At 43.5% G+C, this 18,757-nt stretch overlaps 1 protein-coding gene across 9 annotated transcripts in view; it reads right to left on the reverse strand.

The window, feature by feature from the left end:
* Nucleotides 1-18,757, reverse strand: part of KCNQ1 (potassium voltage-gated channel subfamily Q member 1) — a 498,864-nt gene that overhangs the window by 361,259 nt on the left and 118,848 nt on the right. For all 9 annotated transcript variants that reach the window (XM_053280897.1, XM_053280886.1, XM_053280881.1 and 6 more), the window contains 5 exons: nt 18,620-18,746; nt 16,006-16,084; nt 15,760-15,856; nt 14,395-14,535; nt 311-421 (listed from right to left, as the gene is read on the reverse strand). In XM_053280897.1, the coding sequence (XP_053136872.1) occupies nt 311-421; nt 14,395-14,535; nt 15,760-15,856; nt 16,006-16,084; nt 18,620-18,746 (555 nt within the window). The remainder of the gene's footprint in view (nt 1-310; nt 422-14,394; nt 14,536-15,759; nt 15,857-16,005; nt 16,085-18,619; nt 18,747-18,757) is intronic.

Raw genomic sequence — 18,757 nt, forward strand, 5'->3', positions numbered from 1 at the left:
TCAGATTCAAATTTACTATGATTTAAATTTGCCATACAGTACATGGTTGTTGTTCAATAAAATGAATACATTTTTGAGGTTAACATCCTACAAATTTCAAACTGTTTCTTTAATTTCCTTTTGCAAGCACATTAATAACTTTAATATATTACATATATTTAATTTGTTCAATTTTCCTAGAAGTGCAATATACATAAAATGACTTTGCCTGGTCAACAAAGGGGCTCACCTACAAGTATTTATATATTCAGATTAAAGAGAGAAAGCATTTCTATCATATATGTTAATTGAAGTAATCCAAATAACATACCGCAGGCAGAGCAAAAAATGAAATTGCAAAAACAGAAAAGCAAGATGCAATTGTTTTTCCTATCCACGTCTGGGGCACCTTGTCTCCATAACCAATGGTTGTAACAGTCACCTGAAATTAAGAAATAAATATTATTAGAACATAGGCATATAGCTTTGTTTATATTTTTGTGTGACCTTTGAGACTGCGATACATGAAATATCATGAGCATTTATGCTAAAATAGACACAAAGAATATTTTAATTCTAAAACTGAGAGGCTGATATCCAGACTGACAAAGTTGTGCTGGTGCAAGAAGACTGTACAGCTGCACAAAGTCACAGGGATGCTCAAAATTATGCTCTTGCACTATCACGCAAACACCCCCTGCAACACACATCAGGTGTGCCAGAGACTGTGCACTAGCGCAGCACTAGCCTGGAATGCAAACTCCAAACTTAGCACAACTAGCTACTGCAACTGCCTTGCACTAGTGTGAAATGTTTGCACAAGTACTTCATTAGTTTGGATGTCAGCCAGTATGTTTTGTGCTCTCCACACAATTCAGGGCAACCTTTACAGGATCAGAATCTTTGGAGGATCTGCCAATTATAGTGCTTGAATTTGCATTACAGTGTACACAGCACAAGCCAGTACCAGATTAACAGAAATATCAGTTTACAGGCCATATTGACATGTAATGTGGAACTGTGGGTCTGCAGTTCTGCTCCCCACCCCCACCCCCGCTCTCCTGTCCAAATCTGGACTTAATGGAGAGCAGTCTCTCTGCAGTCAGCAAGACTGCAGAGAGGAGGGGGAACTGGCTGAGCAGGCTTCTGTCTTGCATGAAGGACAGCCGACACAGTCAATCACAGCTGGAGAGTGGCAGGAGCTTCCTCCCTCAACTCTAGTTTCAAGGAACACAGCATGCAGTTCCACATTCAAATGTAATATAGGCTCTGTTAAACCTCGGATTACAGTAGGGAAACTCACTACAATCAGAGGGTTAAAACTGAAGTTATGAGAGCAGAACCTCGGGTCACTCTCCACACAAAACTGGAGTTTGGAGGGGCTGTCCTGCATTCGGACATTCAGGCTTGGAAACCTCTGGCTGCTTCGATTTTGCGTTATGTGTTAATGAGGCCAAATTTTGTCCAATACTTCTTCTCCAACTCCCTTACACAGTTTGTCTCATGTCCCACTCTGCAATATGGTGTGTGACTCCAAGTACATTGCAAGATGATTTCAGTGGCTGTTAGTTGTTCATTTTAAAATTCCAGTGATATTAGAAAACAAAGGAGGAGGAATGTGTGCTGGAATTTACTACCAGTTGAAACCTGCTGTTTGAAAAACAAATATATTTAAAGATCAATGCAAAGACTGATAGGAGATTTTCTGGACGCTTGAAATAAAATTGGAAATGTTTTCTAATTAGCAAAAGGCTGACATGATGTAATGTATGTACAACTGCTTGATCTCTCTGAACTGTACTTACAATTTTAAATGTCTAAACAACTGGATTCTTCCAGTGCCTTATTTACATTCAGATGATTTCTAAAGCTGTACTGAATCTATTGCTGTTGCACAGATGAGACTGGCAACATGGCTTTTTAGTTGACAGGATCACTGGACATGTGCCAGACTAAATTACTCCTGAATAGTCCTATTGAAATTAAATGTCATATAGAGTAACTTGAGTAACTTAGGTTGGATGTTGATAACTGTCGTTCTTTCTTTCTAAAATATATACTTAGGGACGTTCTCCATTTCCCCAAGTGATGACATTGCTAACTCACTGCTATTTCAATTTTGGCTTCTCTGACAGGAGAGATCGCTAGAGGCTTATAGTGTCTTGAAAATATTCAATTTATTTACAAATATAAATTTACAAATATAAATTGGATTTATTTACAAGTTGTGCATCAGATGGAACAAACAGCAATGCACTCACATAGATGGTTAACAAATTACATCAGACCCAGAGAGACGTGCCATGCACCTTAAGCTGCCTTTCATTAGCCTTCAGCAACCTTTCTTGGCTTTTCCATTCTGTCTCTCTCACCCAGATGTTGCCTGTCTGCCACTTCTTAACTGTGACCACACACATATCTTGGCAAGGGGGTAGAAAAAGAATGATTCACCTTTGATTATTTTGTCAATTCAAAGAGATCATTACGTGTGCTAAATTGATTACTTCCTCATATTCATAGTAAGTGTGAAAAAGTGAAAGTGGGGTCATGAGAGTTGTCTAATTGAAAAAAATCTCATTTGCTATGATAGAATGAGAATTCACACCTCAGAAGTTTTTTCTGAGGTGTGAATTCTCATTCTATCATAGCAAATGAGATTTTTTTCAATTAGACAACTCTCATGACCCCACTTTCACTTTTTCACACTCTCAATTACTATGAATATGAGGAAGTAATCAATTTAGCACACTTCACCTTATGAAGACAAACCTCAGAATTCACCAAAATTCACCCCTCTGCCCAATCACTCTGAAATTGGGGACGGGTGGTAGCCTCCACCCATTAGGCACTATCTACCAGCCCACCCCACTCCTTTGGGGCAGATCCACTTTCTGCCCCCAATCTGCCCCAAAGACACCAAAACTTCAAATATTCCCAAAAAATCAGCCCTCTGCCCAATCCCCCTGAAATTGGGGTGGTAGCCTCCAACCATTAGGCACTACCACCCCACCCCACTATTCTGCCCCAGTCCCCACTTTCTGCCCCAATCTGCCCCAAAGACATGAAAACTTCAGAAATTCACCAAAAATCAGCCCTTTGTCCAATCCCCCTGAAATTGGGGTGGTAGCCTGCACCCATTAGGCACTACCACCCCACCCCACTGCTTTTGCCCAGATCCCATGCTATGCCCCCAAACTGCCCCAAAGTCACTAAAATTTCAAAAATTCCCCAAAAATCAGCCCTTTGCCCAATTCCCCTGAAATTGGGGTGGTAGACTCCACCCATTGGGCACTACCACCCCACCCCAAAATTTTGCCCCTGGGCCCCTTTTTTACCCCCCGAATCAATTCAGATTAGGATTCGGATTAAATCCGAATCCGAACCGAATCAAGGGTGATTCGGGTGGCCCATATTCGGGCACAAAACAGAACAGGGGTGATTCGGTTCGGGTCCCGAACCGAATCACCGAATTCCCGAATTGCACACCCCTAACAGACAGGTGGTTAGAGGCTAATGCCTTTATAAATTGGCAGGTACAGGCATTAGGCAGGTACAGGCAGGTGGCTGGAGGCTAATGCCTCCAATTAATGCCTCATTAAGGGAGGGCAGGATACCATCGTGCCTTGAGGATGCAGTTGTGAGACCACTACTAAAAAGGCCCTCCCTTGATCCCTCCAACCTGAACAACTACAGTCCTATTTCTAACCTTCCCCTTTGGGACAAGGTGTGGTGGTGTTTCAGCTGCAGAGGGTCTTGGATGATACAAATTATCTAGATCCCTTTCAATCTGCCTTCTGTCCTGGATATGGGACTGAAACTGCCTTGGCCACCTTAGTGGATGACTATGCCAGGAGCTTGACAGAGCGAATGTGTCTCTGTTGGTTCTGCTGGACCTTTCAGCAGAGTTCAGTACCACTGACCACGGTATCCTTCTGGATCGCCTCTTGAATATAGGGACTGGAGGCACTGTTTTCGAGTGGCTTCGGTCCTTTCTAAGGGAAAGGCCCAGAAGGTGGTGATGGGGAACTACTGCTTGACTCCTTGGCTATTGGCTTTGGGGTCCCACAGGGTTCAGTCTTATCCCCTATGCTGTTTAACATCTACATGACCACTTCTGGGAGAGGTCTTCCAGGTACTTGGACTGAGTTGTCAGCAATATATAGATGACACTCAGCTCTATAGCTCCTTATTATCTGATCCTAGGGAGGCAGTGGATGTCCTGAATCAGGGGCTGGAGGCTGTGATGGGCTGGATGTCAGCTAGTAAACTGAGACTGAATCAAACAAGACAGAGGTACTGTTGGTCAGTAGGGAAGCCAATCGGGAAGGAGGAATTCGACCGGTTCTGGATGAGGTTTCACTCCTTTTGAAAAAGCAAGTGCGCAGCTTGGGGGTACTGCTGGACCCAGCTCTGCTTTTGGATGTTCAGGTGGAGATGGTGGCCAGAGTTGCTTTTCCACAGCTTTGGCTAGTGCTCCAGCTGCATCCATTTCTCGGGAAGGCAGGTCTTGCCACTGTTACCTTAAGTCACATCACGGCTAATTTACTGCAGTGAGCTCTAAGTGGAAGCGGCACTGGATATCAATTTGTTTCTGGATCCAATTCAAGGTGTTGGTTGGGGCCCTGGATATCTGAAAGACCGCCTGCTCCCAAATGTTTTTGCCCATTTGACAAGATCATTGGATGGGGCTCTGCTCCATGTGCCGATGGTGGAAGAGGCTTGGCTGTGGAGCACGTGGGACAGGGCCTGCTCAGTCATTGCCCCCAGGCTCTGGAATGCTCTCCTGGCTGGCATCCACTCCTCAGCTTCCACCACAGTCTTTAGAAAACAAGTAAAGACGTGACTCTTCATCCAGGCTTTTAAATGAGATTAGTTTTTACTCCTGCTACTCTATGTTTTTTGTATTATTGGTTTAAATAGTTTTTTACATTGTTAATAGATTGTTTTTATATTTATATTAATAGCTGTGTCTTTTGTATTTTAATTGTGTATTGTTTTAACTATATACAATACAACATATATTTATATACCGCTTTGCAACTAAAATTTCCCAAGTGATTTACACAGATATAAATAAATAAATAAAATGGCTCCCTCGCCCTAAAAGGCTCACAATCTGAAAAGAAACATAAGACAGACACCAGCAACAGCCACTGGAGGGATGCTGTGCTGGGAATGGACAGAGCCAGTTGGTCTACCCCTGCTAAATAAAGAGAATCATCACTTTTAAAAGATGCCTCTTTGCTTAGTATGCGGTTTGTAAACTGTAAACTTGTATATTGTAAACTGCTTTGAGAGGATTTTATTGAAAAGCGGTATATAAATCAAACGATAGATAGATACATACGTACACACATATATACTCAATTACACAACCGGAGAGAGCCGGAGATGGCCGGGGGGGAAGGCAGGATTGGTCCTACCTTCCCCCACACTGGCTGCTGCTGCCCCACTCACCACACTGCTTGCTGCACAGTGCTACCAGATGGGCACTTCTGTGGCGACCAGCACAGCAACAAAGAGGCCGTGGGAAGCACATCTGGCCTCTAGAAAGTCCACAATGAACCACACTACTTGCTTGGTGCATTGAAGTCATTCTAGAGGCCGGGGCACTCCTTTCCCCAGCCTCAGTGGTAGCATGGGCTTCCGCCAGCCTGAATGGAGATGCAGACAGTCCATGCTTCCACATGGCCATGTACCATGGCATGTACGTGCCCTCCTACCTCACTTTGAGTCTGGGTAAAGGGCTACCCTGTGGCTTTTATCCCGGCACTCCACATGACTAGCCCTACCCAGGTAGGGCTGTGCAAGCCCAAGTAGGGCTGGTCATGTGAACAGCCCCATTTTAAATTATGTTTCTATCCTGCTCTCTCTCCAGTTTGTTCAAGACAGTGAACCAGAGGCAAACACAAAACATTTGCAAGTCAAATGGACAGGAAAATAAGTCTCCATATTCCAGGACAGTACTTTCCACCCTTTCATTTATATTATAATCTCTGGGAAAATATTTCAGATTTTGTGCCAAGATTTCAACTAGAGCAAGTTGAAACTTTCGGTAGTTACCTCATTTGTATAATTAAATTAATTAATTTTTAAAAAATGTTTATTGCTACTGTACCAAAACTATTTTTTGTTAGCATCTTCACAAATACTTTCTTATGCATGGTATAAGAAAGAAACCTGCCACTACAGCGTAGTGTACAGAAGAAGCTTAGAAACTTATACAAGCAGGCTTTAAATCATGAGGAAGAAAGGAAGACAGGAAATTGAATTACAGCATAGCTCATGTTAACATGCTGTAAATTCAAAGCATTAATTTAAGCATTCAGGACTTGGAAAACTTTACATCACATGGAGGTTTCGGGGCTGTGGGCAGCCTGCTCAAATCCCAGTCTTCTGTTTAAAGAAAACCATACCAGTCAATTCAAAATGAAACTTGTATTGCTAGTGTCAAATTACAGTATCAAAGAATTATATGTGAGGTCCTATTATATGGCTATTATACCTAAAAGAAGCACAATAAACCTGAAAATGCTACAGGGACCAATTATATGATATTTGCAAATATTGTAATGCAGAGATGCATTACAAGAAATTACAGAACTCAAGCCATTAACTGATCCCTAAAATCCAGTCTGTTTAATCACCAATTCTTCACGTCCCAACATGCCTTAAAATGTTCCATATTTGAAATTAGCAGTACTTTCATCAGTAATATTATTACCTCTGAATCTTGGGTCTGAAATTTTTGCAGCAATTTGAACTGGTTGTGTAACAATATTAACGTAAAACACTGTTTTACATTTTATTTCACTCATGACTGAAAGAGGAAATTTCCCAAGGGCATTTAAAAAATAAATCCTCAAAATGCCCAAGTTTTCCATTTCAGATCACAGGGAAAAACTGGAGGAAAACTGAGTCCTTCTCTCTAATTTCTGAAGTTTTTCTTTCACATTTTTAGTTGGCATATCCATTTTGGAAATACAAAACCAGAAGTACCTTGCCAGAGAAGACAATAAGTCCTTCTAATCTAATATCCTGTCTGCAACAATGGGAAGCTAAATGCCAAATGAGGCACATTTTAAACAATCCCTATCTGTATAGAAGAAGTACTCAAAACACCTATTGGGTGGTTCTCTTGCACAGTTCCCTGTTAATTTCAGTTGGGCATGGACAGATGTTTCCCAACTGTGTCAGCAGGATTGTGTCAACAGGTAACCTTCAACAATGAAAACTGGTCATTTTGTTTTTAGTTGACTTCAATAAGTTGAGTTGTCATAATAGAGTTAGCTTTATGTTGTCTACTAAAGCCCACTACAAAAATGTTGTAGTGAAATATGTAACCATATTTTCTTTATAAAACAGGAGAGAATAGAACAGAAGAAGCTATTTGCTCATGACAGCCTTTTTACTATCATTTATTTGTTGCTTCAAAACCAGAATTGTAACATACTAAAAGAGGACACAATATGTGCGTAGTGTTGTTGCATCAGCTCACTAATTTTTCAGCATTATTAACCACAGAATAATGGCCCTAGATGTTTGGCATTCTTGAAACTTGCTAGTCAAGTCATTTCCCCGCTGAGGACCTGGTTGCAACGATGACATTGGAGTCGCCCAGATTGTTGGTGGAGGGGGACTTCAATGTTCACTATGGGACTGAGTTGTCAGGAGAGGCTCAGGAGTTCATAGAGACCATGACAACTATGGGCCTATCCCAAGTGGTCTCTAGACCAATGCAGATTGCTGGTCACATGCTACATTTGGTCTTTTACTCTGATCAGGGTGGTGTTCTGTGGGTGGGACTCCTGTTATTTCCCCATTACTATTATTCATCCTTCTCAGAAAGGATTTATTTTTGGTCACTAGAGGTCTGATAATATTAAATTGTTGGAAGATATTGTGGCTTTAACTGTAAATAAAGGAAATCCAGCTGTGGTTATTTCTTTGGATGAAGAGAAAGCCTTTGATAAAATACATACAGAGGCTGTACTCACATGCAAGCAAAACTGGGCTGACGAAGCCAAGCCCGGTTTTGCTTGTGTGTAAGAACTGCTAAGATTTTGACTGATCCCGGTGGCACCTCAGCAGAAGATCTGCCTCCGGAGCCAACCTCTTAAACAGGGTTAAGAGGGCCAGTGCTCTCTTAACCCTGTGTTTCAGCTCGTCTGTTAGCCCCAGCTGGGCAAGAAGACAGCGGGATTCCTGACCAGCTTTGTGGAGGGGAGGGGACATCTCCATAATGCATCACACACTTGCATAGAACATTATGGGAATTCTGGGGTGGGGCAATGCATCCTGGCACCCCAACCCTCTGAGCTACCAGCAGCAGCCAGTAATCGTCTGAGCAGGCAATTCACCCACCGAAGAAACAGAAATTGATCATCTGCGGGAGGTAAGCTTTTTAAGGCTTCCTCCCTGCTGCCCTATCTCACCGATCATGAAAAAGGGCTCATAAGGTTTTTAGAACAGGTATTGATTAAGTTTGGATTCCCTCAAATTATTTTTTTATTGGGTTCAAATGTTGTATGCAGCTTCCTATGCATGTATGATTACCAACAGTATAGTGTCTCCTTCAATTAATTTGGGTTGTGGTACACATCAAGGATGTTCCTTATCCCCTCTTATGTTTAATTTGGTATTAAAGCCTCTGGCTAGTGCAATTTGATATTCTGAGAAAATTCATGGCATTATACTAGGTGAGCTTGAGTATAAGGTGATTATATATGCAGATGATATCTTATGTTCTATTGATAAGCCATAAAAAGTTCCTAAACTTATTTCATTAATCCAAGGATTTGGTTCTGTACCTGGTTATATTCAATTAATTGAGATAAATCAGAGGTAATGCCTTTGCGTTCGGACAGTATGGATAAATATAAGACATGGGGTTTTAGGTGTTTCCTGGAATATTTTGTTTATTTAGGTATTGTAATGGCTAGCACAGACCATCTGTGCATTAGGACTTTGTTGTTCTCTTTGGCCCTTGCCACAGCCCCTGCTTTATTGTTCAGTGTCAGTCACCCACTCTCAGCTTCCCCCCTCCCTGCCACTCTCTCGCTCACTTGCCCCTCCCCACCGCTCGATCACTTGCCCCTCCCTGCCGCTCATTCACCTCCTCCACTCACTCGCTCACCCTCCCCACTGCTCATTCTCTCACTCCGTGCTTGTTCTCTCACTCACCCCTCCCTGCTGCTTGCTCGTTCATTCGCTCCTCCCTGCTCCATGCTTACTCACTCATCCCTCCCCACTGCATGCTCACTCAATCACCCACTCCCCATCACTTGCTTGCTTACTTGCCCCCTCCTTGCCACTCACTCGCTCACTCACCCCCTCCCCACCGCTCACTCACTCAGTCGTCCCCTCCCCGTGGCTCACTCACCTGCTCCTAGCCGTTCGCCCGCTAACTTGCCCACTCCCCACCGGTTGCTCAATCACTCACCCCCTCCCTGCCACTCTCTCTTTCACTCCCTGCTCACTCATTCACTCACCCCCTCACTGCCACTCACTCGCTCCCAGACACTCGCTCGCCCACTCCCCACTGGTTGCTCGCTCACTCAGCCCCTCCCTGCCACACTCTTTCATGCCATGCTCGCTCTCTCACTTGCTCACCCCTCTGTCGTTTGATCACTTGCTTGCCCCTCCTCACTGCTTGCTCACTCACTCGCCCCTTCTGCCGCTCACTCACTCACTCTTACCCTCCCTGCAGCTCACTCACTTACTCACCCCCTACCCGCTCTTCTTCCCTATCTGCATATGGAATTCCCACTGCCCAATCACCATGATGCTTCTACTCAGTTACCTCTGATTGGTAAACCACTGTGAGGGCGGGGCTCGCCACATATGATCTTAGAGTATTATATATACAGATCATCAATTTAATTTTTTCAAGGATTTTGGAGCAGATGAAAAATGATTTGTGTAGGTGGTCCAAGATTTATCTAAGTATTTAAATGTTTAAATACTGTTTAAGTAAATAATGTTTAAGTATTTAAATGTTATTAAAATGAAGGTATTGCCTAGGCTCATATATATTTTAAGAGGTCTTCCGAGGTTTATAACTGTTTTCTATGTTAAGAGGGTATAAATTGGTGAGAGGGGTTTTTTTCTTGTTTTTTGTTTGCCAACGGGACCCTCCTAAATTTTCTCTTGGTAAATTACAATTGCCAATGAGAGAAGGCAGGTTTAATTTCCCACATTTTCAAGCTCACCATTGGGCTTTTATTTTAGCTTCTGTAGTGGGATGGAATGGGGAGCAGGTTGCAGTTTAATTTGGTCTTTTAACTTGTTTAATTTTATTAATTTTTAACTTTATACTGTATCTACTGTATTAATGTTGTGAGACGCCCCAAGCAGTAGTGTACTGGAGGGGTGGGGTATAAATATTTTAAATAAGTTAATTATATTCATTCATTCATTCATTCAAAGCAAGCCTGAGATCTTGATTCTTAAACAATGAGTTCCCATGATCTGGAGCCACAGGCCCAGTGTGGACAATTAAACTAATGTGACTGAGTTTTTGTGTGTTTTTAAGTGCTTATTATCCCAAATTAAGAAAGGGCATGCACAGTTACTTAAATGTGACTAAGTGCTGTGGTTAACCCAGGTTAGACAGATCATTTTAAATTAGCAAGTCATAATTTTTCTAGTCAGCTGCATCGGGATGAGGCCGTAGCTTAATGGTAGAGCATCTACATGCAGAAAGCCCCAGTTTCAATTCCCATTATCTCCAGGTAGGACTGAGAAAAATTCCTACCAGAAGCCCTGGGAGATATTCAGACATGGCTTCATGCCGCAGGTTATCGGAAGCAGCAGATTCAGAGCTGTTTAATTTGTGACATTAAATGGACCATTCACATTTCTTCGGCATTTCCTCGGCTCCTCTCTGTATTCCCTGCAATCTTTCTCCTGTGTGAGTTCCCACAGCTTGCTCCAGGTTTTTTCTCCCACCAATCACATCCCAGAGGAGGAGGCATGAGACGCCTCTCTTCACTGTTAGTTAGTTACTTCTTTAGTATGACAGCCAGCCAGTGTTCTGCAAGATGACTAGTCAAAACAACAGAATGCTTAACCCAAACCTGCCGAATCTGACCCAAATCTTTGCTGATTTTTATAATGAACTTGCCTTTGTGACGACCTTCATCACCTCATGCCCCCCTCACCAACACCATTTAAGAGGCCATAGAAGTTCAAAGAAATCATTGCTTTCTCTATGTGATGAAGAAAAATGCAGCCTCATAGAATCAGCAAAGAAACAAAGGGTTCAGGTTACATCAAACCTGCAGTCTCCATTGTTAAGCTTCTGCATTCCCCCCCCCCCTTTTCTGCATATGTAAAGCCTATGTTCCTATGGTGACCAGGCTTCAATAAGACGAAGAGAAACTTGAAAACATAGGCAGACCCACATTTTGCATTCCCATTACAGAGAACTGGCTGGGGGAGGCTGGGGGCCCAGAGTGGTCCCAGCTTCTTCCTCCAGGCTACTCTGTTGAGGAGTGCGTGAGAGACTGTGGGCGGGGATGTGGAGTGGCTGTGGTCTATAAGAATAATCTTTCCCTTACCAGGATCCCTGTTAGAGTGTCGGACCATATCGAATGTGTGTACTTAAGTCTGGGGACCAGGGATAGACTGGGTCTTCTGTTGCTGTACTGATCGCCCCGCTGCTCAACAGGGTCCCTAACCAAGCTGATGGACTTGGTCTCAGACTTGGTGTTGGAGTCCCCCAGGCTTGTGGTGCTGGGGGACTTCAATGTTCACTGTGGGACCGATTTGTCCGGGGCAGCTCAGGAGTTCATAGCAGCCATGAAGACTAGAGGCCTATCCTAGGTGGTCTTGGGGCCGACACACATTGCTGGTCACACGCTTGATTTGGTCTTTCACTCCGATCAGGGTGATGTTCCGTGGGTGGCGAATCCTGTGATTTTCCCATTGTCATGGACCATAGTATCCTTCTGGAGAGTCTGAAGGGGTTGGGAGTTGGAGGCACTGCTTTGTGGTGGTTCCGCTACCTCTTGGTCAGGTTCCAAATGGTGTCCCCTGGAGACTGCTGTTCTTCAAAATCTGAACTTTTGTCTGGTGTCCCTCAGGGCTCCATATTGTCTCCAATGTTGTTTAACATCTACATGAAACTGCTGGGAGAGATCATCAGGAGATTTGGTCCAGGGTGTTATCAGTATGCTGATGACACCCAAATCTATTTCTCCATGTCAGCATCATCAGGAGAGGGCATAACCTCCCTAAATGCCTGCCTGGAGTCGGTGATTGGCTGGATGAGGGATAACAAATGGAGACTGAATTCAGATAAGACGGAGGTACTCGTTGTGCGGGGTCGGAATTCAAGAGATGATTTTGATCTGCCTGTTCTGGATGGGGCCACACTTCCCCGGAAGGAACAGGTACGCAGTCTAGGGGTGCTTCTGGATCTGAGCCTCTCCCTGGTGTCCCAGGTTGAGGCAGTGGCCAGAAGTGCCTTGTATTAGCTTTGGCTGATACGCCAGCTGCGTCCATTTCTTGAGGTGAACGACCTCAAAACAGTGGTACATCTGCTGGTAACTTCCAGACTGGATTATTGCAATGCGCTCTATGCAGGGCTGCCCTTGTACGTAGTCCAGAAACTACAGCTGGTCCAGAATGCGGCAGCCAGGTTGGTCTCTGGGTCATCTCAGAGAGACCATATAACTCCTGTATTGAAGGAGCTACACTGGCTGCCGATACGTTTCCGGGCAAAATACAAGGTGCTGGTTATAACCTATAAAGCCCTAAACAGCTTGGGCCCTGGGTATTTAAGAAAACACCTTCTTCGTCATGAACCCCACTGCCCACTGAGATCTGCTGGAGAGGTCCGTCTGCATTTGCCACCGGCTCGTCTGGTGGCCACTCAGGGACGGGCCTTCTCCGCTGCTGCCCCGAGGCTTTAGAATGCACTCCCTAGTGAAATAAGAGCCTCCCCATCTCTGACAGCTTTTAAAAAGTCTTTAAAGATGCATCTGTTCACCCAGACTTTTAATTAATATTGTTTTAATGGTTTTAATGTTGCTTTAAAATATTCTTTAAAAAAATTTAAATTGTTGTAGTGTTTAAATTTTTTCATTTTAGTCTTAACTAACATTTTACTTTGTTTGTATTCTGTTGTAAACCGCCCAGAGACGCAAGTTTTGGGTGGTATAAAAATGTCTTAATAAATAAATAAATAAATTTAACTCAGGAATTTCTCCCTCCTCCTCCCCTTCTGGACTCCCTCCACAGAATTTCACCAATCTGCCACAACCCCTCCTCACCTGCCCCCAGTGCTTGCAATTGCAAATCACTCAAAGAGCAGACCAGACCGAGCTGTCAAATTCTCCTTCCTGATTCTTGGCGTTCCGGAAATCCACCCAGCAAACAATTAAAAAAAATGAAAGTGTGAGTTTGGAAGAAAGCTGAATTATCAGCAATGGCCCCGTCACATGTCATGGATAAGCACTGGGGCATTCCACAAGTCTCAGGGTTTTTTTCAAAAGCCATTGAAAATAGATGATTTTTTTTTTACACTGGACATAATTCTGGCTAAGCCAGAGTCATGTCTGCACTGGTCCCTGATAGCTCGCAGTGACTTCAGGATAAATCCAGCTGATAGGTGGACTCACACCCTCCATTCCGGAGAAGATTCAAACAGCCATGTGTGTAAAAGCTCCTGGAGTGCTATCTCAAGTCAGTACAGATAATACTGAGCTAGATGGACCAATGATCTCACTCAGTAGACTGCAGCTTCCTTCACCTAACTACATGCAAAAGTTCAACTCTGTGCACAATAATTGTTTCAGAAAATGCCAGTGCCTCACTGGAGCTTATGTAAGTCTCATTGCTTTTCACTGGGTAGTCTTGAGCAAGCTAGTATCTCTCATCTGCTCATGTGGAGTGCCAGGATCGGTCCCAGTCCTGGAACTTTTCCTCCAGGTAGCCTGGATTTTTTACCCAGGCTAAAAGTGAGTAGAAGAATGTGTGTGCCCTTCTCCCTCACCCTCCCCAGTTGTGTGGATGTCATAGAGCCAGGCATAAAGAGCACCTGGGAGTGGGAAATCCCCCATTCTCGGCCTTTTGGCTGGGAAAGCATTCTCTACTAAAGTCATCTGCTCTTCACATTGTGGGATGCCAAAGGACTTCCTCCTCCTCTGCTGCTCACTGTGCAGGGACAGGGTGCAGCAAGATTGTCTGCCGAGAGGCAGACAGGAGCCAGCCTTCCCACCAGCCTTCCCCAGAGCCAGGTATAATGGTCGTGTTCACTTTATTGAGTAGCTGATGACTCTGATCACAATCAGTGCATATTATAAAGAAAAGGCATTGCACAGATTCTTGTTCTTAACTTATATGGTTAGATATTTATATTAGGATAGCATATCAGATCTCATTTGGAACTCTTTTATGGATTATACTTACTACTCCCCACCAAAGAGCATCCGCATAGCTGCTAAAATCATGTTCTCCCATGCCATTCACAGCATCTTTTTCAGCCAAGTACACAAAATATGAAGAAAAAATGAGACCTAGAAACCCAATGTACAGGGTGGTTATCAATTCCTAAAAGAAAAAGAAAAACAAGTTAATGGATAAGCAGCATACCAATGCTGTGACAGAAGTTATTTTAGAAAACTAAAAACTGATTCTTGAGCTAGCAATCAGATTTTTACCACCTTCTGAGGTTCTCATATTTTGGGAGAGAAAAGCTTGTGTTCCATGCTCTATGAAATGTTGCAAACATTTATATGCCACCAAATATAAAGAACTAGTTACCAGGGGATGGAATTCTTAAGTGCAAAACAGAACTACAGGGTTAACAATTAGGATATAGCAATAGCAATAGCAATAGCAATAGCAATAGCAATAGCAATAGCACTTACACTTATATACTACTATATAGACTACTTTTTAATGCAGTCACACTATTTTAGTCTTGGACTCAGCACCCATTGAGTGCCCGCTTTCTCCAAGAGTTTGAAGGCATGCGCTTCATTGAAGGGATGGGGCAGATCCCCAGTATTGACCTGCCTCAGTTGTTTAAAATCGCTCAGAGCAGAACTCAAGTCCCAGTTTCCCCTTCCAGCACTATCACCGATAAAAGGTTTAATAAAATAGCCCAACTACAAAACAGTTACAAAAGAGTACTTGGGCATGCATTAACTTGGTTTCATGTCTTCAGGTATTGAGGTTTAATGGGTTGCAGGCAAAGTTTCAGCAGTTTAATAAGCTTTATAAAAATAAATGTTTCAAATAAAATACATAGCATACCTATATAACTCTACATACATGCATGTGGGAAAAAATGTAAAGTCAGCATATGGGGGGTTCTGACGTTCTGAGATAACACACCACATGTTGATTACTGGAGATTTTAATAGCTTGATATTGTGAGAAATATTGAAAAAATATGGGTGGGGAAGAGAATAACAGGGACTAGCTTCAGTAGAATGACAACCCTAAACTTTACTCAACAATGCTCCAGCAGGGACATCTGAGTAACACACTGTTGTACTATAGCTCTGGCTCAGAGATTCCACTGTTCAGAAGTTATGCACCCAGGTAAAAGGTTAATGAGAGCACATCAGCTAGCATATTCTGTATCCATGTCCCCCACTCTCCCTCTCCCTGAGTACTGCATTTCTCTGCCATGGCAAACACTGAGAAGAGTTTCTTCCCAAGATTCAGAATCCTTCAAGAAAAGACTGAAGATCTACAGAAGCTAACAGACCAAGAATAAAATACACTTTTTACTCTCTTTCACTTCTCTTCTAAGCATTTACATACCTGTCTATGTATGAAAACCACTGATCCCAACAGTCTCCAGGTGCCACCCTGTCTGTCTACATGAAGCATACGCAGAATCTGCAGAAACCGAATACCTCTGGAACATGGATCATTTTTTTTAAAGGGAAGAAAATGAAATATATAAGAATACAATGTTAAAACAGAAGAGCAATAATAGGGAAAGAGGCAGGAGAAACAGGTTTTTGACAGAATCTTTTTTAAAACTATGTAATTAACATTTTTTACCTGATAGCAGAGGTTGCAAAAACTTGACCTTTAGAACCCACACAAAGAACTATCATTGAAGCAACAACTACAATTAGATCTGGAAGATAACAAAAAATACTGTGGGTTAGAAAGTTCACGCAGCTTACACATTATTTCATTCTGCAAACTAGATTGCAGGGGTGTGGTGTGAGAGAGATATTTCCCTGAGATTCACATGCACTTGATTACAGTCTTTATTCTTTTAAAAAATAATTGCTTTTTCTCAAAACTTTTTAAACAAATGCATTAATTTTCTTAACATCTATGGGTGGAACAGGGTGCTGCATGCGCACACATGTAATAAAACTCTTGGCAGGTAAATGAGTCTCAGGAAGGAGTGATTCCTACCAGACAAGTAGGGAGGAGGGACACTCAACCCTTTCTTACCCACTACCTTTCCTCTGCAACTCTCTCCTCCTTCCAAAGCTGCTTTCCCTCTGCAGAGTCCCATCCAACCATTTGTGAGATGAACACATGCCTAGAACCCTGTAGAGGGAAGAGATCTGGGAGAGGGAGTTACAGGGTGAAAGCGGAGGGCGATAATAGACTAAAGTATACAGAACCTACAGCCATACACACTCCCTGGTGTAAATCACTCTCTCCTGAATCACATTTCACATGTCAATCAGGGAGACTGTTCTCATGAGCAGCCTGGCCCAGGTTAGGGCAGCCTGGATCTGTGCAGTTCGTAGTGTTCTCCCCCAGCCTAACCCCACTCCCAAGCCCGGCTCTTAGCCAAGGTTAAGGGAGCAAGCACTTCCTCAACCCAGCTGCTGGGCTTGAGTGTCTCCTCGGCTCCATGGACATGAAGAGACACAAAGATGGGCACCCAGAGTGCCCATCTGACAGGGGAATCCCCCAAGGTACCACGTTCATTGTACGATGCCTTGTGGGATATACAGAGGCTGGGAAAACAAGTCCCAGTCTCTGTTGTTCCACAGTGCCAGGAGCAGTGCTGATAGTTATCTGTGCTGCTCTCGGCAGCACAGGTCATGTGGGCGCACAGCTTGTGCACCAAAAGATCCAGAGTGCTCATCTAGGGAGGAAGGTAAGTTCAACCAGCCCACCGCCCCACCCACCCAATCATGCGAATGGCCTCAGGGTTTTATTGCATGTGGTGGCCAGTGTTCCCTGTAAGAAGAATTCCCAGATGTTGTGGCCAAAGGTCACTGTAGCTGGGGATGATATGAGTTGTTGTCAACAACGTCTGAGAATCCCTGGTACAGGGAGCACTGGTGGTAGCATATATATGTGAGACTACTGTGTGTTTAAACATGCAAACAGATTACTATTCAGTGGACAAAAAAGTGGCCAGCATCCAGACTAAGGAAGTGCTGATACTACATGAGCAGCGGTTCTCCCAATGGCTTTAACTAACTCAGGTGTGGCAATTGCGGCAAGCGGTGGGGGGGGGGAGAGATTTTGACAAATCTTGCCTTGGAAGTGCTCTATGTTACCCCAAAATATGTCCCTGAGGGTCACACAGCCCTAAGGGACATATTTTTATCTACACTGCACCAACCCTGCAAAATCCAGAATATTTTTAGCTTCTCTCAAGTAATTGAGGCACAGGAGAGTTGCAATTTGTTATCCTGACATTTCTACTTCTGCCATCCACAGAGTGTGGGGTGGCAGGATGCAAACTGGATTGGAGCCATGGCACAAGAGAGGAGAGCTGGTCCTGTGGTACCAAGCATGACTTGTCCCCTTAGCTAAGCAGGGTCCACCCTGGTTGCATATGAATGGGAGACTTGATGTGTGAGCACTGTAAGATATTCCCCTCAGGGGCTGGAGCCGCTCTGGAAAGTGCAGCAGGTTCCAAGTTCCCTCCCTGGCAGCATCTCCAAGATAGGTCTGGAAGAGATTGCTGCCTGCAACCTTGGAGAAGCCGCTGCCAGTCTGTGAAGACAATACTGAGCTAGATAGACCAATAGTCTGACTCAGTATATGGCAGCTTCCTATGTTCCTAAGAAAAGGGCTAACACTTTCCTCTAAGTTCTTTTCTCAGTCTAGCTCTCCCTCAGTGCACATGGGCACCAAAGGATGCAAACAGACTTCCAGATTATCCAGTGGGATCATGAAGTAGAGTCTGAACTAATAGATGGTTCCTCTATTAAACCCCTCGGGATTCCCTGGTTTAAGGTGATCATTCCTGCCTAGCATTTTTCTAATCCTTTGTAAAATATGTTGAAAAACAGATCTACTAGAAAGGAGATGTGAAACTTTCTCAAAAGATCTCCTTGCTTATAAGTCTCACTTCCTTCCTATGCAGCAACACAGAAAAGAGCCTCATGATGCATGGCCAGTTACAGCACTGGCAGCTCCCACCTAGTCTGACTGGAGGCTCAAGAATAGCAGCTGGTCCCTGACCCAAGGAAGAATTCATGCAGGAATTCATTCTTTTTATATCCCTGATCCAGCACTGCTCTTTCAACACACACAAAACATACTGACCCACGCTTGACAGTAGCACAGATCACAAGTTCTGCTTCGATAATACAAGACAATAAAATCCTCTTTCTTGAACTTTACATAAATTATGATGGAAATTTCTGTTGTGTAATTAGACAAATTCCAAACTATGTGTACTCACCAATGATAGAAATGGGCTTCCTAGCAAAACGAAGCCTTCCCCAAAAGCCAACATATTTACTGCGACATCCTGAAGACCACAATCGAACAACATACTCTGTTCCAAAAAACACCACTAATACAATTTCCTAGAGGAAAC

The sequence above is a fragment of the Hemicordylus capensis genome, chromosome 1, assembly GCF_027244095.1.
Source record: "Hemicordylus capensis ecotype Gifberg chromosome 1, rHemCap1.1.pri, whole genome shotgun sequence".
NCBI lineage: Eukaryota > Metazoa > Chordata > Lepidosauria > Squamata > Cordylidae > Hemicordylus > Hemicordylus capensis.